At 39.1% G+C, this 20,574-nt stretch overlaps 3 protein-coding genes across 3 annotated transcripts in view; 2 read left to right on the top strand and 1 right to left on the bottom strand.

The window, feature by feature from the left end:
- The first annotated feature begins 1,429 nt into the window (after positions 1 to 1,429).
- LOC108276218 (guanine nucleotide-binding protein G(I)/G(S)/G(O) subunit gamma-12-like) lies at positions 1,430 to 3,852 on the top strand. Its single transcript, XM_017487713.3, has 2 exons — positions 1,430 to 2,433; positions 3,537 to 3,852. Exons 1-2 carry the CDS (start codon positions 2,338 to 2,340, stop codon positions 3,660 to 3,662), a joined length of 222 nt encoding a protein of 73 aa, XP_017343202.1. The 5' UTR covers positions 1,430 to 2,337; the 3' UTR covers positions 3,663 to 3,852.
- Positions 3,853 to 4,047: 195 nt separating this feature from the next.
- On the bottom strand, positions 4,048 to 19,959 carry fbxw9 (F-box and WD repeat domain containing 9). The gene is made up of 9 exons (XM_017487749.3): positions 19,938 to 19,959; positions 17,781 to 17,902; positions 16,704 to 16,839; positions 14,477 to 14,931; positions 12,893 to 13,320; positions 10,327 to 10,475; positions 9,386 to 9,589; positions 9,236 to 9,301; positions 4,048 to 8,510 (listed from the first exon to the last, which is right to left on the bottom strand). The coding sequence occupies exons 1-9, from the start codon at positions 19,938 to 19,940 to the stop codon at positions 8,436 to 8,438; spliced, it is 1,638 nt and encodes a 545-aa protein (XP_017343238.1). The 5' UTR covers positions 19,941 to 19,959; the 3' UTR covers positions 4,048 to 8,435.
- A 466-nt stretch (positions 19,960 to 20,425) lies between these two features.
- The window catches only part of antkmt (adenine nucleotide translocase lysine methyltransferase), an 8,797-nt gene continuing 8,648 nt past the window's right edge, over positions 20,426 to 20,574 (top strand). Inside the window, exon 1 of the mRNA XM_053674612.1 lies at positions 20,426 to 20,574. This exon is cut by the window's right edge and continues 1,534 nt beyond it. The gene's annotated coding sequence lies outside the window, so the exon portion shown is untranslated.

Below are 20,574 nucleotides of genomic sequence, written 5' to 3'. Positions count from 1 at the left end.
TTACTGAAATTGAATGAAGTAATGAATGTTTCCCCAATATTGATGGATGGCAAAGTGAGTGTGCAACATCTTTGTCAAACGTAAGAATATAATTTAAAATTAAATAAATCACATAGTAAATAATACTAATACTGTGTTTCATGACAGCTTGACCTTTACAGACCACATTTCAACAACTGCACGATCCTGTAGGTTCACTCTGTATAACCAAGATCAGACCCTACCTCACTGAACAGGCTACACAGCTACTAGTCCAGGCTCTAGTCATATCAAAACTGGACTACCGCAACGCACTACTCTCGGGCCTCCCAGTCAGCGCCATCAAACCCCTTGAGATGATTCAGAATGCAGCAGCACACCTTGTCTTCAACCAGCCCAAAAAGAATCCATGTCACACCCCTCTTCATCTCCCTCCACTGGCTTCCTGTAGCCGCCCGCATCAAATTCAAGGCCTTGATTCTCACATACAAGACCTTGTCTGGAACAGCACCCTCCTACCTCAACACTCTCCTGAAATATGCGATCAATTAATGACCGAGGCTTAATAGTGCCTACTCAGTGTGGCTCAAGGTCCCTTTCCAGAACCTTCAAACTAACTGTTCCTCAGTGGTGGAATGAACTTCCAACCTCAGTCCGGACCACAGAATCTGTCACTATCTTCAAAAAACAGCTAAAGACCCACCTCTTCCTTCAACACTTAACTAACCCCTAACCTGCCAACCCCACATTATCCTTTCAAAAAAATTGTACTTGTATTGTTCTCCGCTTGATATTTCGCTTTGCTTGTGTTTCCTCATTTGTAAGTCGCTTTGGATAAAAGTGTCTGCTAAATGAATAAATGTAAATGTAAATATAAGTTCTGCATAGACATGCATAGTGTTTCACTTGCTCTCTCCACACGTTGCCTCTTAATGTGGCGTGATGGAGACGGTCGGTCGCTCATGTTTTGTAGGGTTAGGGAAGTGTTGTAGACAGTAATAACTTTCTAATATTAAATATTGATTTTAAAATTCAACAGTATCAACATGGAAACAAACTTAAAATGCGATATAACTGCACTCAGTGAGGTGAATGTGTTACAACATTATAATCAGGGGCACAGCTATGGGTTTCTGGGCCCCTGGCCCTGCCCCCAATGATCTTTTCTTATTGGCAAGTGTAAAAACAATCATTATCAATAAGCGTAACAATTATTGCATATTCAGTAAGATACTATAAAGAACTCAATTTGAACAGTTTATTAAATTAACTGAAATTATACAATTATAACTATATACAAATAACTATATATACAGTACAAGTAATTAACACCATTGTACTCTCTCTCATACACAGACACTGTATAAACTCTGTCTGGATGTCTTTATAAGCTCTCGACTTGTAATTTCTTATTCCCCAAGTACCATGAACAATGAACTTTTATTATTATTATTATTATTATTATTATTATTATTATTCATTGAGTGAATAATAATTTCCACACACCAGCAGCTCCAGAAAGAAATGTGTAAATTAGCTAACACAGTGACAGTATCATTGAATCAGTGAGTTGAACTCGAGAATCGAATCGGTTCTATTCGTGAATGAATCATTACAACACTTCTCTCATAAACTTTATATGATTACATATGATTTATATGAATGAGTGCTTTTTTTTTGGTATAAATTTGCAAAGATTTCAAACAAACTTCTTTCACGTTGTCATTATGGGGTATTGTTTGTAGAATTTTGAGGAAAATAATGAATCTAATCCATTTTGGAATAAGGCTGTAACATAACAAAACGTGGGAAAAGTGAAGCGCTGTGAATACTTTCCGGATGCACTGTATAAATGAATAAATTAGTAATGAATAAGCAGGGATGTTTTTTAAATGCTAAGTTTAATATGATAAATAATAGTTACTCTAATGTCCCCTTTGTAACCGTATGTATGGACGACTACTCCTACACCATAATCCACTTATAATAGATTAAGTGAGCAAAATCCTAAATCTGACCCATTAAGCTGCATGTTAGCAGAATATTTCATTCTCCCCCTGTAGCGATTTTCTTTTCTGAGGGTGTGTGATGTTGGTGTGACATTTCTACACCTGCGTATGCGACCTTTCAACTCAGCCACATCACAAGACACTTTGAAGTGACCGCAGGAGCACATGGCGAGAGGACAGTCCAACATTGGTTAAATAGCCAGGACGGGAGATCCACATCAGCATCTTTGAATGTGTATAGGTGAATACACAAGAGAAGCACTGAAATCATTGCAGAATAAATCGAGCAGCCCAGAACAGCAGCGAACAGAGCTGTGATCAGTCCCATGCTTCAGGGTGTAACTGTGAGATGGAGGCTGGAAAAGTCTACAGCAGCAACACTGTGCTTCAAGCTAGAAAAGTTGTGGAGCAGCTGAGACTGGAGGCCAACCTGGACAGGATCAAGGTGAGAGTTTAATACGAATAAGATTTTTTTATTCTAATACACACGGCTTGTTTTTATCATGTTGTGTGACCGTTTTTTACTTTTCCTTTTTGAATTTTTTGTTTATATATAATGCTTATGAATGATAAACATGTATAGCGTGGAAACTACAGGTTGTAGTTTCCATATGTACAGTAGGGGACTATGTTTGCCAGCACCACGTCGGTGGATGTTGGTGGACGTCCTCTTCTCGGTCGGCCCTCAACATTTCCAGTCTACTTGAATTTATTAATAAGTTTGGCGACAGTGTCGTGTGATGTGCTCGCCGTGGTTTCTGTGACAACCTTGCGACAGCTTCCCGATCCAGCCATGAGAAGGATTTTAATACCTTCTTCTTTTGTCAAAGGAATTCTTAAGGGCTATCTGAAAAAAAATGTATAAACTAAGTAAGAACAAACAGAGAAGTATTATTTCCCCCTATCTATGAATACTTTTGGGACACCCTGTATATAATTAATAGCAACATAAGCTCTGCTTTAAAAAAAAAAAAAAAAAAAAAAACATCAAGGAGCTTAGTTAAAAGTTCAATTCAATTTTCCCTTAGTGAATAGTCTGAAGTGACCCGTATTGTATGTTCCTTAGATGTTTAGAGATTTTGAAAGGATAGGTTCATTTGCTTTAAAACGGTTCATTTAAGAAATAATTGAGGGCTGCATGGTGGCACAGCAGGTTGTTCGAGGGTCCCCAATTTGATCCCGAGCTCAGTTTACTGCGAGTTTCTGCCCATGTCCGTGGTTTCATCCACCTCCAAAAACACGAATGTAGGTGGATTGGTTAATCTAAATTGCCCCTAGGTGTGAATGAATGTGTGGGTGCACGGTGCGCTGTGATGGACTGGAATCCCATCCAGAGAGTATTCTTGTCTCGCGCCCAGCGTTCCTGGGATAGGCTCTGGATCCATGGCGACCCTAACCAGGTTAATGAACAATGAGTGTATAAATACTAATCATTTACCTTCTCAGCAGCCACCTGGACAAGAAATGTGTTGGTGAAATTGTGTATAATATCTTGTTTTGTGGAATATTAGCCTTATTAACAGAGTTGATGGTGTGCGTGTGTGTCAGATCTCAGCTGCGGCTGCTCAGCTCGTGCAGTACTGTCAGGAGCACCGGCGTGGAGATCCACTGCTCACAGGCATCTCTGCCTCCTCCAACCCATTCAAAGACAAGAAGACTTGTGTGCTACTGTGAGAGTGCAGAACCATATGTACATATTAATAAAGGCAATGAATTAATATGTCTATATTGCACATATCATCTTTATTTATTTTATTATTATTATCATTGTTTTTTAAACAGTTTTCATTGCTATACTCACTCTCTCACTACCCCCTCTGTAACAGGGTTTACAGAGGGTTTACAGCTTTATTAGACCATAGCCTACTTGAACTAGCAAGAGGATGTTTTTTATCCTTAGTTTAAAAATAAAAACTTGAGCAGAGAGATTATGAAAGGTATTTGCATATTGCAGAGACTGATAACCGACACTAACATACTGTTTGTTGTCATTTACAAACAATTACGTGTTGTTCATTGATGAATCTGTTGGCAAAATTCAACTCAAGAAACAAGCATGTTTAGACTGATCCTTTATTAAATATATATATATTTTTTAAAAACACACATTGTAAGGATTAACATGACAAACAGGAACTGAGGAAAATAATACTGTGCACAAGAACAATAAAAAGAGTGAAAAAATGTAAATGTAAAAAAAAAAATGTAAAAGAGAGTAAGGGACTAAGGCATACCCGATGATTTGAGATTAGGCTAAAAAAACCCAAAAAAAAACAAAAACAAAAAAAAACAACCCAGCTACTTCATCTTAATGATAGTCTTAATCATTAATAGGTAACGATTGCTGGACAGAGAATGTGAAAAGATGCTCAGTCAGTCTAAATGCAGGATGAATATCAGTGTTTTTCAAGTTTTAAACCAAGTAAACTACTACACCACAATGAAATATTTGGGCACAATGTACTTAAGTGGCAGCTAAAGCTTTGAGACTTTTTTTTTTTTGAATTTGCGTTAAGGGAAATGACAGAGATATAGATATGAAGCTGGAATTCCTATGAAGGAATAATTTCACTCCACCTCCATACTCCAAGAGCGCTTTTTAGAAACGCTTCATAGGTGCCACATTTGTCTGGTTTAAATGCCCCTTTTAAATAAACATCCATGCATTATAGGATTCATATCAGTCCACTTCTATTTTACAGGCCAAAAGCATGGGCCATTTTCGATACTTTAAATATTTTACAGTTCATTTAAGGCTAGCAATGAACACAACACACCGTGCTTATTGACATCAAGTTTAACCAAATGCATTGTTCCAGAATATTCCATTGGATTTGCAGTGATATGCTCCTCTGCGTATATGCTCTGTCTCTGCCAATAACTGGCCTGTACATTGATCTGATTGTAATTATTTATATACTTCTAATTCAACATGCACTAATGCTTTGTCAAAAACTGCACTTTATTTACTACTGAGTCCATGTTTTTTGGGGAGTTTGCATTTTGTAGCCATGACTGGAAGCATGGAGGAAAAGATCATATCCGGTGCGTTCCTGATGAAACCGCACAAGGCACACACTCTCACACACACGCGCACACTCTCACACACACTTACAAACAACAACACAAAGTTTGTAGCAAAGAAATGTTCTAGAACATCTTTGTACGCTGTAGCATTACAATTTCCTTTTGCTGGAACTAAGAGGCCCAAACATATTCCAGCATGACAATGCCCCTGTGCACAAAGTGAAGTCCATTATGACCTGGTTAGCCAAGGCTGGACTGGAACAGTTCAAATGGCCTGCACAGATCCCTGACCTCAACCTTTAGGATGAGCTGGAACACCGGCTGTGTGTCAGGCCTCCCCACTCGACATCCGTACCTTGTGCCTGAATGAGCACAAATCCCCACAGCCATGCTCCAAAATCTAGTGGAAAGCCTTCCCAGAGAAGTGGAGGTTATTATAACAAGCAGAGAGAGACTAAATCTGGAATGAGATGTTCAGAATGAACATATAGGTGTGAAGGTTTTGGCCATACAGTGTATATATAATTAAGAATCAGGTATTTAACCCAGTATCTGACACTTTAGTGATGCATCCAAAAGTGTATGCACACTTCTAATGTTTGATAACCAGAGCATTGTTGCATTATAAAACCTGTTTAGCCAAAAAGTGTTGATTTATTTGGTTTATTTCCTATTACAGTAGCTCGGGTAATAGTGCAGGGTGCAGTTCAAATCACAGGTTTATATTAACGTACTTTGCTCTAATTTGGTACTGGTTCTAGAACTTACGCGAGTAATGCACCCGGACTTGTATGGCAGATGTGCCGCATAGCATAGGTCTAATAACAAACAAATAGAACAGTCTTTTAATTATTACACTTATTATTTTACAAAGAAAACCATATGATTGCAGTTATTAAAGGAATCTCCAGTGTTAGTACTTTGAAACAATCAATCAGAGGTAAAGCTGAAGTTTTCTGCCACTGTTAAAAGCTGCAATAACATAAGTGATAACAAGAACTTGTTTCTTGGACAGTCTCCAACATTAAATGGATAAAAGGTACAATGTGTCGTTCTATAATAAATAAAAACAAATCTTAGCATTGGCAAACTGCTGTGGTTTAAGATGAATAAAACATTGTAATAGGGATACACCGATACCACTTTTTTCAGACCAAGTACAAGTACTTACATTTGAGTACTTGCCGATACCAAGTACTGATATGAGTACTTCACACTTTTCGGAATGCCCCACGTCTGAAGCACGTCATCAAACGCACCTGCTATGGCTTGGCCAGTGTGCGAATCCCTAAACTGCGTTGCTTGTAAAACGACTCTCTGGGGAGTAAAATCCTCATCAATCCACTGTGCTGTTAAACTTTTAAGAGACATAGGACTGACACTGCTAATCCAAATATCAGTGGTGAAGCTGAAGGCTGAAATGTCCTGCAACAGGTTCCCGATGTGCTTTTTCACCGAGTCATGCAGCTTTGGTAATGCGGTATCTGTAATGTTGTGACGGCTGAGAATCTCATACTTCGGTTCAAGTACACAAAGAAGACGACGAAATCCTGTATTATCTACAACTGACAACGGTTGGTCATCAAGAGCAATGAATTGGGTAAGAGCTTCTGTTATTTTTACTGCCCGTGAGTTGTCTCTGGACATTTTCTCTCGCTTCTCCAGCGTTTGCTGCAAACTTGGTTGTTGCTCTTTCCTTCTGCTAGTGTAATTTATTTCTCTGTTTTATATTTTGTATAAGAGTTTTAAATGCTTTATTTTATTTTAAATGTTTATGTGCGATTAGGCAAATTTCTGTTATGAGTCATTTATATTTCAGTATAATTGTGTTGAGTATGATAAGTAGTGCTGTTGCGCTTGTGCGAGTGACGTACTGAGTTCAAGTTGGGGTCGGGAGACATGCGCACGGGGAGAGCGCGAAAAAGTTCATGTCAGTGATCCATGAGGAAATGTAGCTCTGACGATAAAGTTAGTAAAAGCTTTATTTCTACGTGTGTATGCCTGCATTATTCGAACCCATTTAGAGATTGGACCTTCGCGAGTTCTCATTTACCCCTCTTACACTAGCATTAGCAAACTCTTTGCACTCGGCGCTGTTTAATCAAACTGCTTGTGTTAAATGAGCTAATTTTTTTACCCATCCTCTTGACAGTTTAGTAGAGCATAGTTTGCAGTCTGCTCTACTTTTATCATCATCACCTATCTTAAAATATCTCCAAATTGCTGACATTGCTCCTGTACCGACTACCTGCTCAACTGACGAGAGGTTAGGCTATGTCACGCTGTCATAAAGTGGTATCGGTGCGGTTGTATCGGGTTAGTTTTACGAGTACATGAGCAGAGTATCGGGCCGACACCCGAGTACTGTTATTGGTATAGGTGCATCCCTACATTCAGTGCATTTACATGGACAACAATAATCTACTCTTAACCCGATTAAGACCATACTCTAATTAAGAAACTACCATGTAAACAGCCATTTTTACTTACCTTAATCTAATTAAGGTCATACTCGAAGTAAGCAATAATCGAATTAAGACAGGTGGAGTACTCCTGTTTTAGTCGCATTATGGGCGTGTAGTAGTGACATGTAAACACCTTAATCACATTTTGAATGTCGTGTGAGAGTTTTCACCGCATTTTGCGACAGGACACGATCACACACGGCAGTTTTACATTTTACGGCGAACAAGAGAGTTCAGCTGCGTCCCAAACCGCATACTTGCCTACTATATGCCTGTAGTGGGGAAAAATACATGTATCTCAGCTACTATATAGACGGTAACTACACGGTTTGAGATGCAGCCCACCGCTTCAAGCAGTTGTCTATTTGCACAGTTGTATAGCATGACTTATAATTAACTGCACTTAAAGCGTTTGTAAAAATTTTTTTTATAAAAACACCCAAAACTGTATACGGTACCATAATGAAGACGAACTGTATGTTGATACGTGAAATTCTGGAGGGACGTCGGACGGTGTGGCGCGGTGACATAATAACGCGGGCTGTTAATCTAATTATGTTCTATAACATGTAAAACGGGAACATGACAGGAGTATTCTAAAAGCGACTCATGTAAACACCTTAATCACATTATTATCTTACTCAGAGTAAGGTCAATCATTAGATTACTGCTGTCCATGTAAACGTAGTTAATGACATGATAGTTATATGGTACCACCAATATACAGAACGTCTTATCTAATTACAGCATGTCCTCAAGTGTTTTATTCATCTTAATTCCTTATTTTCCTGTACCATCACACCCCAAATGTTTAATTCCTCACATAAGAACTTTAAACACAAACGTTTTGTTAGTACGCACATGTAAAGGTAAACTTCAGAGTGCCTTTGGATGATTATGTGATCACGGCATAAACACTGGACACTGTCTAATGACACCGTCTGTGCTCGGAGTGTCACTGTCTGGGCCTCCACACCTCCACACTCATATCCCCAGTGGCTACAGCCAGCACTCCTGCCTCAACACTCAGCTACAGGAGACAAAGAGAGACAGCTGTAACTTAGAGACCAGGACAAGAATCTTTGGCAGAAATACTGATCCAAGACAGGACCTAGGTCTGCTGTACAGTGCTTGAAAGTTTGTGAACCCTTTAGAATTTTCTAACTTTCTGCATAAATACTGTATAACACAGGTCCTAAAAGTAGATAAAGAGAACCCAAGTAATCAAATGAGACAAAAATATTACTTGGTCATTTTTATATTGAGGACAATGATCCAATATCGCATATCTGTGAGTGGCAAAAATATGTGAACATTTGCTTTCAGAATACGGCGTGACCCCCTTGTGCAGCAATAACTGCAACTAAGCATCACACAACTTGTGTGCTTAGGGTCATTGTCGTGCCGCGTGCCCCACTTTCTCTTGCGATTCAGTTCACAGACAGATGTCCTGATGTGTTCCTTTAGTATTCGCTGGTATAATTCAGAATTCAAGCTGGCCCAGCCCAGATGCAGCAAAACAGGCCCAAACCACAATACTACCACCACCATGTTTCACAGCTGGGATACAGTTCTTTGTTTTCATATTTATATAGATATATAGAAACTTCAAAAACTTTCAAGCACCACTGCTTGAAAATATATAGAATGTTTTTACTTGTGCTTATGTGGCTTCGTCTATACTGAAAGGAAAGATGAGTAAATCTGAATCTACCCAGTAAATGGTAATGAATGAAAGGATGTGTTTACACTTACCCCGTTCACTACTGCTTTATTATGAAGCGTGCACAGAGTCTTCGGGGGCGCACATGGAAGGTAAACCTGCAACAATCCAGAAAGCCACATGACCACCTCAGAATGAAAAACACAGAACACGCTGCATAAAATAACTGACAAAGATTTAACCTTAATCATGCGATCAGAGGAACAGGTGTAAAGAGTCCCAGGCGAGTGATGGACACCTGTCATCAAAGAACTGTGGCCTACATTAAACTGGGCTATTGACTTAAAGGAGCCTTCATGCAAGGAGAAGGTGTGAAGAAGTCCATGGTAATCTCCGGCCCACACCTCTCGCCCACTGTACGACATGGACAACAAGTAGGACATCAGCTACGGACAGACAGACAGACAGACAGACAGAATTAGTTGTCTATATACAATATATACCTTATATTGTTTTATATAGAAAATGCATAGTGCACTATGCTATGTACTGTAGTAAGCAATTAGCATGCTGTTTTAACAAATAAGTATTAATTTAACTGATAATACACTATGACCGTGGCACCCATGTATGCTTGTTGAGCAGCCTATTCCAGAGGGATGGTATTAATATTGTTGGGGTGAAGGTCATCCCAGTGGGGTTTAGGTCAGGGCTCTGTGCAGACCACGAGTTCTTTCACCCCAACCTTGGCAAGCCATGTCTTCATGGAGCTCGCTTAGTGCATGTCATACTGAAACATGTTTGGGCTAGACCTCTTAGTTCCACTGAAGGGAAATTATAACTCTATAGAACACAAAGACATAATAGAAAACCAAGTACCTCCAAATTTTTTGGCAAATGTTTGGGGAAGACCCACATATGGGAGTCATGGTCAGGCCATACACAGTCTAATCTCTAGTGTTAATTTAACACCCAGAGTGTTCATTTGTGTCCAATGGACTTATATAAACACTTTAGAGTGTTGAATTAACGCTGGGGATTTTGCTGTGTACTTTTGGCCATATAGTGTATGGTGCTAGTCAATATTTTGTACCAAGATTTTTAGGTATTCATTATTTATTGCACTTTTTTTTTTTTTTTTTTTTTTTTTTAAACAACTGACTAGATTGATGTGTGTACATACATGTATTTTCTTCAGTGGTTTTCCAGCTCTGCGGTCAAACACAGCCACTGTGTTGTCTTTGCTGCCAGACAGAATGTACTGCTCATCAGAGGCCAAACACAGCACGATGTCACTATGGAGACGAAGGCTTTTGACCAGCGGCTCTGCAGCTGTGACACAGAAATTACATCATTATACATGACATCACCAACGATAAGAATAAGGCTGTTTCTCAATTCTCAGAGTTCTCGTGAAGACCGGTCTTGCCAGGCTACCTTGAAACGAGCTCGGGAGGACAGGAAGACATAGAACGCATCTTTGCGAGAATTAAGATGTGCTGTGAGCTTCTTGTTGCGCATTGGACCGTCCCAGCACATTTCTAGTACAGGGACAGGTTCCTCATCTCTTTAGCGCTCCCTAAGTAATATGTTTCGGCTGGTTAATAGACTTACTGTTAACTGGCTGATTAAGCAAAAGTTAATTAAGCACGTTTTAATGTAGTAAGCTCTCTGTCTGCAACTGCGGACAGTTGCAGAAAACAGAAAATACATTACTCTAATTGACATTAACTTATTAATTAATGAGTAAGATTTCTTAACTTATTGAATGTTAATTCACAAAATTAATTGACTGAATTATATATATATATATATATATATATATATATATATATATATATATATATATATATATATATATATATATATATATATATATATATATATATAAAAAAAAACTCCTGTTAGTCTCACATTCACTCACCACAAATAAAAGCATTTCTACTTCATCATTGAACATCAAAGTGGTAATATATAACATAAACTTTTTATATATTAACGTTAACTGGATATGAAATACTACTCTACAAATATATTTTTCTATGCAATATATACTTTTGTGAACTCATCTACATTTAAATCTTTCAATGGTGTACTGGTACTTTATTTCAGTACGAGCAGCTCGGCAAAAAAACTAATCTAGACTCAACGCCAAAACTCCCGCTTCACGTTTGCTCGCTTCCAGTGTAAAATTTTTGTAGTGCAGAGATTACAGGGCTTACAAATTGCAGTTTGGTCATCATTCCACACAACAGACATCATCTTTACACATAGCACGAAATCGATGTGTTTTCCCGCCTTTTGATTGACAGGATATAATCGGCCCTGATCATTGGATGTTTGTAAACTATCGGCCCATAGCGTGAAAATTTGCCTTTATCGGCCAATACCGATTATTTGCTCATACATTGGCGCATTTCAAATATATATATATATATATATATATATATATATATAAAAAACATATAATATTTCAAAATCGTTCTTTTTAGATGCTTATTTTGATTTATTTAGGTTATTGTTGTTAAAAAGATGTTAAAACTACAGGGTTCCGTCATCCGCTATTTTTTTACCGCAATAACTTCTAGGACAAGTGAGTTCGGTGTGCTCAGGTCTGCAACCGATGCTTCCACAATGTCAAGAACAAGCCGGGTAATTTCATGCGTCCCCGGTACCTGCGTTCCTGAGTATTGGAATTGAACTTCGGCGGTGGATGACGACGTAGAACGAGTTCACAAGGATGCAAGATCGCAGAAGAACGCATATTGAGAAACGGCCCAAGTCTAGCCATCATAAAAGTGTCACATGTAGAAACACCACAGGCTGTTAATTATGGCACTCATAGGGTAAATACACTACTGTACAAAGAGACATAGGCACCATGTTCTAATACAATAATAAAATGCAAAATACTTAAAACATTTTTCATACCCATAATTTAATCATCAAATATAGACTATATGGCCAAAAGTTTGTGGACACCTGACTATCACACCCGTATGTGAGCCATCCCCAAACTGTTGCCACAAAGTTGGAAGCACACGACTGTATAGAATGTTTTTGTCTGCTGTAGCATTACAATTTACCTTCACTGGAACTTCAAACCTGTTCCAACGTGACTATGCAACTGTGCACAAAGCAATCTCCATGAAGACATGGTTCGCCAAAGCTGATGTGGAAGAACTCGAGTGGTCTGTACAGAGCCCTGAACTCAACCCCACTGAACACCTTCGGGATGAACTGGAACGCAGAATACACCCCAGTTCTCCTGGCCCGACATCGGTGCCTGATCTCCCTAATGCTCTTCCCCACAGCCACGCTCCAAAATCTGGTGGAAAGCCTTCCCATAAGAGTGTAGGGCTAAATCTGTAATGGATGTTCAAAAAGCACATATGGGTGTGATGGCCAAGTGTCCACAAACTTTGGGCCATAGTATATAAATGCATTTTGCTTGACAATCCAGGCTGAGTTTCACATCAGCATCATTGCCATTTGTTACATTATAAAAAGTGGACTTCAAACTTTGAACTTTCGGGCTGCAGTTACAAAAATGAGCAGCTACAGACTTCTCATGCCCTGTAGGCATCTTTAGAAAACTGACCAGGCCATTGAACTCTTAAATACTGACTTTCTAGTCTTTCCCACTATTAGAAATAAACATTTTACAAACACTTAATATTTCATGCCCATTTTTGTTCTCCAGTAAGTAAACCAATCCTGTACACAGGATACAACTTTATGCCACTGACCTCTGGTGTCATAAATGGTGACTTTCTGGTCATGTGACCCAGCAAACAGCATGTGACCCTGGCAGGTGAGAGAGAGCACAGCTGCGCGGCTCTGGATCATTCCCCTCTCTGCCCCTCCGGCATTCAGGTCCCAGAGCTTTATTGTGCTGTCGAAGGAGCCAGAGGCCAGGAGATCACCGCTGGCTGCGAGGCACCACACCCAGCCTTGGTGTGTGCTGTTGAAACTGCCACGAGCTCCCAGTTTGCCCAGCAGCACCTCGCTCGAGCCCCTTCTCACATCCCACAGGTTCACATTACGGTCTCTGGAACCGGAGACACACACGGAGCCCTCACCTCCAACTAGCAGGACTGTGTTAACATCAGCAATGTGGCCTGAGGAGAGCGTGATGTGCTCGAGGGCAGGTGCGGTGCTTGTCTTTACATTCATCCTGAACGAGAGAGAGAGAGATTATTTTATATCAGCAAGTATATTAGAAGGTTGTGACTACAGATCCCAGTTCTGCCAAAGTCATTCAATAATTATTTATTCACTCATTTACAAAGGAATGAATCAGAACGTTTACATGGACAACAATAATCTGATATTAACCCAGTTAAGACAATACTCAGATTAAGAAACTACCATGTAAATAGCGTGTATTGATTAACGTAATCCGACTAAGGTCATACTCAAAGTAAACACATATTGAATTAAGACATTTGGAGTATTCCTGTTTTAGTCGCATTATGGAAGTGCATTATAGACATGTAAACACCTTAATCACACTATTAACACCGTGTGAGAGTTTTCACCGCATTTTGTGACAGGATATGTACACATGGCAGTGCTCAATGGTTTGACGGAAAACAAGAGAGCACGGCTGCGTCCAAAACCGAGTACTTACCTACATGTACTTCAGCTACTATATAGTAGGCAAGTACATGGTTTCGGACGCAGCCCATGGCTTCAAGCAGTCATCTATGTGCACGTACAGCATGACAAATAATGAACTGCACTTAAAGCTTTTTTTAAAATTAAAAATTAAACACCCAAAACTGTAAATGGTACCATAACGAAGATTAACTGTATGTTGATACGTGAAATTCTGGAAGGGATGTCGGATGGCATGGCGCAGTAATGTAATCACATGTGCTGAACTATGTTCTATAACATGTAAAACGGGAACATGAAAGGAGTATTCTAAAGGCGTTTACATGGGCAGCAGTAATCTAATTATTGACCTTAATCTGAGTATGACAATATTGTGATTAAGGTGTTTACATGAGTAAGTTTTTTTTATTTATTTATTTTTATTATTTTTTTTGTTACATTTTTTGTCAATCTAGGGATGAAACCCGGCCTTCCGGACATCATCAACTATATTTCATCACGGGGAGGAATTGTACCGGCATTTCATGGCCGAAGCGATATGGCACAGCCCTTGCATGTTAAAGCTTTTTAGTCTATTATGTCCATATTGTGATCTGTTCACTTTCACAGTATTTCCTAGGGCCAATGAATAAAGACCTGAAATACATAGTTCACCACAGGGCTTTTTTCCCCCCCAATACTAACTTATCACAACAAAATGTTATAGCACGTACCCACTGTCTTCTTGCTCCAGGTGTTCGTCCTGGATGGCAGCATCCTCTCTTTCCTCTTCTCCGACGATGATTATATTATTTTCCTGCTCTTCTCCTTCTCCATGTCTTTCAAGACCGTCATCTTCTGGCCTGATTTCCTTCCCGGCAGGGCCAGGCTGTCTCACTGTGTCGGCGTCGAGCTCTTCTCCGTTCGTGGCTGCTTCTCCTTCTTGTCTTGCTCCTGCTCCTCTTCCTGCAATAGCTTCATCCTGAATCTCAATCCCTCGCTCTGGCTCTGCTTTTCCTTCTTGCCTTGTCCAGCATTCAATCAACTGCTCCATCTCAAGGCATGCTCTGGGCCAATCGAAACGATTCCTTGGTCCAACCGGGAAAGAACTTCGGGGTCCTGTAAGTCGCTGAGCCCGGAGCTGCCAGGCTGACATGTCTTCACCCACCTGTCCCAGCGCTCTGCACACCTGAAAGGTAAATGAGGTACAGGGGTCGATTTTAAATCAACTGTTCAATATCTGACCTGACAGAGAGCTCAGGGTTCTAAAAGCATACAGTAAGAAGGCTCCCAATTCAATTCCTCTCTCATTACTCTCTCCACCGTGTCAATAAAAGTGATACTAGCCAATTGTGGGTATCTGTGAGCTCATGTAGAGGGCAGTTAGCGCTTTCCTGAAAGTGTGTTACGCATCATGAGCATCAGTTTAAAAAGGTCGGCTTTACGTGTCTCGGAAGAAGCACCGTTACCCTTTACTCTCCCCGGGTGGTAGATGAGGTATGATCGGTGAATTGGCAAATGGCCAAATTGTGGAGTAAATGGGGAAAAACAAAAAAAGTTATGAATTGAAAATGTGAAATGAACAATTGAAGACCAAAAATTTACACCTACAGCAAACTACACTTGCATGACAACATGTCTGAAGCTCTCAGTGTGTTGGCCATTCAGGAAAATTTTACTTGATTTAAAATTAATAAAGGTGTACTATAGATTGTGCATATACACTCACTGAGCACTTTATTAGGAACACCTGTAGACCTCGTAATTCACGCAATTATCTAATCAGCTAATCGTGTAACAGCAGTGCAAAGCATAAAATCATGCAGATACAGCCCAGCAGCTTTCAACTAAAAACAGAAAGCTGAGGCTGCAGTGGACACAGACTCACCAAAACTAGACAGATGAAGACTGGAAAACCGAAGCCTGGTCTGATGAATCTCTACTGCTGCTGAGGCACACAGGTGGTAGGGTCAGAATTTGGTGCAAACAGCATGAAACCATGAACCCAATCTGCCTTCTGTCAACAGTCCAGGCTGGTGGAGGTGGTGTAATGATGTGGGGAATGTTTTCTTGGCACACTTTGGGCCCATTAATACCAATCAATCATCACTATTTCAGTACTGTTGCTGACCTTGTAAATCCTTTCATGGCCACAATTTACTCATCTTCTAATGACTACTTCCAGCACGATAATGCACCATGTCACAAAGCAAAAGTTGTCTCAAACTGGTTTCATGAACATCACAATGAGTTCAGTATTCTTCCGTGGCCTTCCCAGTCACTGGATCTGAATCTGAAACACCTTTGCGATGTGGTACAACGGGAGATTCACAGCATGAAAGTGCACCTGAAAATTCTGCACGAATTGCGTGACGCATTCATGACAACACGGACCAAACTCTCAAAGGAACGTTTCCAAAATCTTGTGGAGTTCATGCCACAAAGATCTAAGATCTTTGCTCTCAGTTTGAGTGCAAAGACAGGCCCTACACAGCATTAGTATAATGTTCCTAAATAAAGCGTTCGGTGAGTGTATGGAGCTGTTAAAAAACGAAGCCAAAGTGTTTCTTCCGCCCTCTAGTGGCCGACTGCGGTATACAATTTAACCCCACCCATGCCCAGGCAAGTAAATAATTTATTTCAATTCAAACATCTGACTGTTTAGTTTTTCAGCAGATGCTTTCTCCTACTCATGAGAATTCATTGTAAATAAATAACTCTCCTATTGTTCTAATTTATGATAAATACATTTACAAAATTTATTGAATGATAATTCACAGGAAGCAGTTGATGAGGAACGGAGCTGTGTTGTCCACCACTACATTTGCATATCATCTAAATCCGACATGAAGTGCAGTCAAAGAAGAAATACCACATTTGCTATTGCAGGTGTCTGGTTTCCTGGAAGTCCAGACTAAAAAGTTCACATGACATTTCTACTACTAAACCTATTCAGCTCACCTGTGGCAGAACGTTGATAATGCACTGAGCGGGCAGGTGAGAGGCTATGCGTGCAACCATCTCCCATGGCAGAGCCAGTAAGCCAGAAGGCGAAGGACTCATCTCTGGGGTGTTAACACATTGCCTCAAGTTTAACCTGTGAAGACAATTCCCAACTATAAAAGTTGTGATGCACATAGACACAGCAGTATGTGTGCAAAATCTATCCAAAAATACGTGAATTTCAAATGATGAAAGTATAGATTAGAAATAAAGTGCTTTGAACGTCATTAAGCCACAGCACTGTTGAGTTCTTGATTCTGATTGGTCCGGATTTATCCTTACATTTTCTAAAACTGCATGGATCTGGATTAGTGTCAGCTATAAGCAAATGAATCGTTTTAATACATCATCATTTCCATACTAACAACTCGATCACATGGACTTGCATGAAAGACATGCATAAATGAACCATAACAATATAGCAAATTTCTTTATTTTATATTTTTAAAAAAAATACATTTAAAAAAAGGGTTGTCATTTACCAATGAAAACATACAAACCCTCGGGTGAATCCTCCTGTAAGAAGATGATTACTTAACATTTAATGAAATTCTTCTGAGAAAAGAATTAAGTCCATGTCAGAGTTTTGAAGTTATTCCATTACGTTTTCTGCTGCGAGTGAGTCTTCAAGATGGAGGACTTTGCATTCTTATGGTGACATTTTTTCTTATTAACTTGAATTCGGCTGGTGAGGGAACGTTTATTTAATGGACTCTAATATTTATAATAGATAAATATTTTAACAGACTCTGTTGCTGATATGCGAAGAAAAGAATTTTCACTGTGCATATGTATACGTAATAAATAAAGACTATCATTATCATTATATGCGTTGCACACCTTATTTTTCTGATACACAAAATGTGTCCATCTTATGCCTTGTGTATATAAAAGCTGGATCCTGATGACTGTCCAAAGATAAATAACTAGTTTCATGTTATTCATGTGATCTGCCACTGCATACCATCAAACAACCTGTAAACAAAACCACAGTGAAGGCCATGTACAATCTGAAGTGAAGTTTATGCTACTCACCCGAGCTGTGAGGAGTGAGGAGTGTCACTGCTGTTGTGACTCTGCTCTTCCTCTGAACACACCTTCTCCTCCTCATCCTCTCTATCTGTCATTTGCGGCATCGACATGCACTCCACTAATCGCTGAAAACATCAAGGAAAATAAACAAACCCATTGATTTCCTGAGGAACTAATGGATATATATTCTTATCAGCTAGCTCAGTTTTGCTGTGGTGACTCCACTTCCTGTAGAACTAGTTAGCTACTTTCCCTTTGTGTTTTGATGTGCTCGTTAGCCTAGCTGTTACTCACCACGCACTTCCCAGTCCGAAATTACTTCATGATTTCCCTTTCTCATAAAGCCTTCATGATGTCAGATATAACCGAAACCCAAGCTTCTCTTTCTCGCAGCTGACCACTGACGTCACTGCCCGACATCACTACAACGGCCAGTTACTGCTGCGCTGTTTATCTCGGTTATGGCTTTATATCGCAACCAATAAAAAACCGGAGCGATTTTCTTTTGTTAAATATTAGGTTAAAATCTGTTAATACTTATGAAGACCTGCTTAGCGATATACATTCCATTAGCCAACGGCTCTAGGCTTTTGACTTCTTAGCACCAGTTTTTTTCAGTTCCGGCGCACAACATTTTCGAATTCGTTGTGTTCAAAACAGGACACGATGCCTCACTACGATAAAAGTGTCCCTAAAGAATCCTGCTTTAAATATTTTAACCAGTGTAATGTTTTAAGATTTGATACTATAAACATGCATAGGTAATATATATGTATAAAACTAATAGATGTATTCAAATTATTTGAATGATTTTTTTTTGTACTCTCAGTCCTTTTATTAGGGATAGTCCTTCCTCAAAACACGGAACCTTTATTTTGAAAAATACCGCCGCTGAATTTCAAATACCGTTCAAATCTCTATATTAGCACACTACGCAGGGTGTAAACTAATAGCGTCTACGCCTTATTTAGTGTACTCTATGTTCAATAGCAAGTCGTTTGGAAACAGGCCTAAATGTCCATTTTGGAATGAAAGATGTCATAGTTGCTGGTTTCGCGTTACGAGGTTAGTTGCATGTCATGGCAACTCCGTTTTAATTAAATTTATGTGAATTAAAAGTGTATACAGCAAGCTTTTTAGTGTCTTAATGTATGTATACATATATAAATATATCTCTATATGCGCATGTACGTATATGTATGTATGTATGTGTGTGTGTATATATATATATATATATATATGTATATATATATATATACACACATACATACATACATACATACATACATACATACGTGTGTGTGTGTGTGAGAAATTATTCATTTTTACTTTGTAATAAGTTTGTTCTTGTTCATGTTCATCTGAGGATAACACCTAAGAAGGCCATGTCATGTCACTGAGATCAGTGTGGAAGGGACTCGATGATTTAGAATTAGAATGTTATGAAGTCAATGATATAAGAAATGCATGTATTACTTTGAGAGAAGTATTACATGGAGCGATTTCTTATAAGAAGTTCCAGGAACTTCGCCTCTGTGATAGCAGAGATATTGGTGTTTCTGAGATCACAGTTTCAAAACTAAGATATATACCGACGGGTATATATATAAACTGCGTTTACACGGACAATAATAATCCACTCTTAATCCGATTAAGACCATACTCTAATTAAGAAACTATTGCTGTAAACAGCAATTTTTACTTAACTTAATCTAATTAAGGTCATAATGGAAGTAAGCAATAATCTAATTAAGACAGGTGGCGTATTCCTGTTTTAGTCGTATTATGGGCGTGTAGTAGTGACATGTAAACCACCTTAATCACATTATGAATGTCGTGTGAGAATTTTCAACGCATTTTGCGACAGGACACGATCACACACGGCAATTTTACGTTTTACGGCGAACAAGAGAGTCCGGCTATGTCCCAAATCGCATACTTTCCTACAATAGGCCTGTAGTGGGGAAAAATAAATGTATCTCGGCTACTATATAGACGGTAACTACGCTATTTGGGACACACCCACCGCTTTAAGCAGTTGTCTATACGGCTTCAAGCAGTTGTCTATTAGCACGTATAGCATGACAAATAATTAACTGCACTTAAAGGGTTCGTAAAAAAAATTAAATTAATAAAAACATCCAAAACTGTATACGGTACCATAACGAAGACGAACTGTATGTTGATACGTGAAATTCTGGAGGGACGGCGTGGCGCGGTGACGTAATGACGCGGGCTATTAATCTGATTATGTTCTATAACATATAAAACGGGAACATGACAGGAGTATTCTAAAAGCGACTCATGTAAACACCTTAATCACATTATTATCTTAATCAGAGTAAGATCAATAATTAGATTAGTGCTGTCCATGTATAATAACGGTAAAAATATTTGCTAATGGAAAGAGTCCGGTTCGAGTAATAAATAAGTAAAGAGAGTACTTATTAATAAGCGCAAGAGGCGCAGTATTTTTGCGGTGGATTATTATCAAGTGGCATGCCCCATTGACTCATTCCATGATATCACATACATTTGGCAAATTTAACGCACAAGTAAATTCTACCGAGATTAATAATAATAATAATAATAATAATAATAATAATAAAGTAAAAAAGAAGGGAAGAGAAAACTGTAAGCCCTACCATATTGCTGTAAGTGAGCTAGCCCTCTCAGGCAAACTCTTACATTCTTAAGGTTTGCTCTATTGAACCTATAAGTTATATGAGTAATTGAATGTCTAGAGATTTGGCACACATTTTGAACCTTTTCTGTCTGTGCACGAGAATGCATATTC

Source organism: Ictalurus punctatus, chromosome 2, assembly GCF_001660625.3.
Source record: "Ictalurus punctatus breed USDA103 chromosome 2, Coco_2.0, whole genome shotgun sequence".
Taxonomy (NCBI): domain Eukaryota; kingdom Metazoa; phylum Chordata; class Actinopteri; order Siluriformes; family Ictaluridae; genus Ictalurus; species Ictalurus punctatus.
Note: the sequence above shows the minus strand (reverse complement) of the source record. Positions and strands in the feature narration are given on the sequence as shown.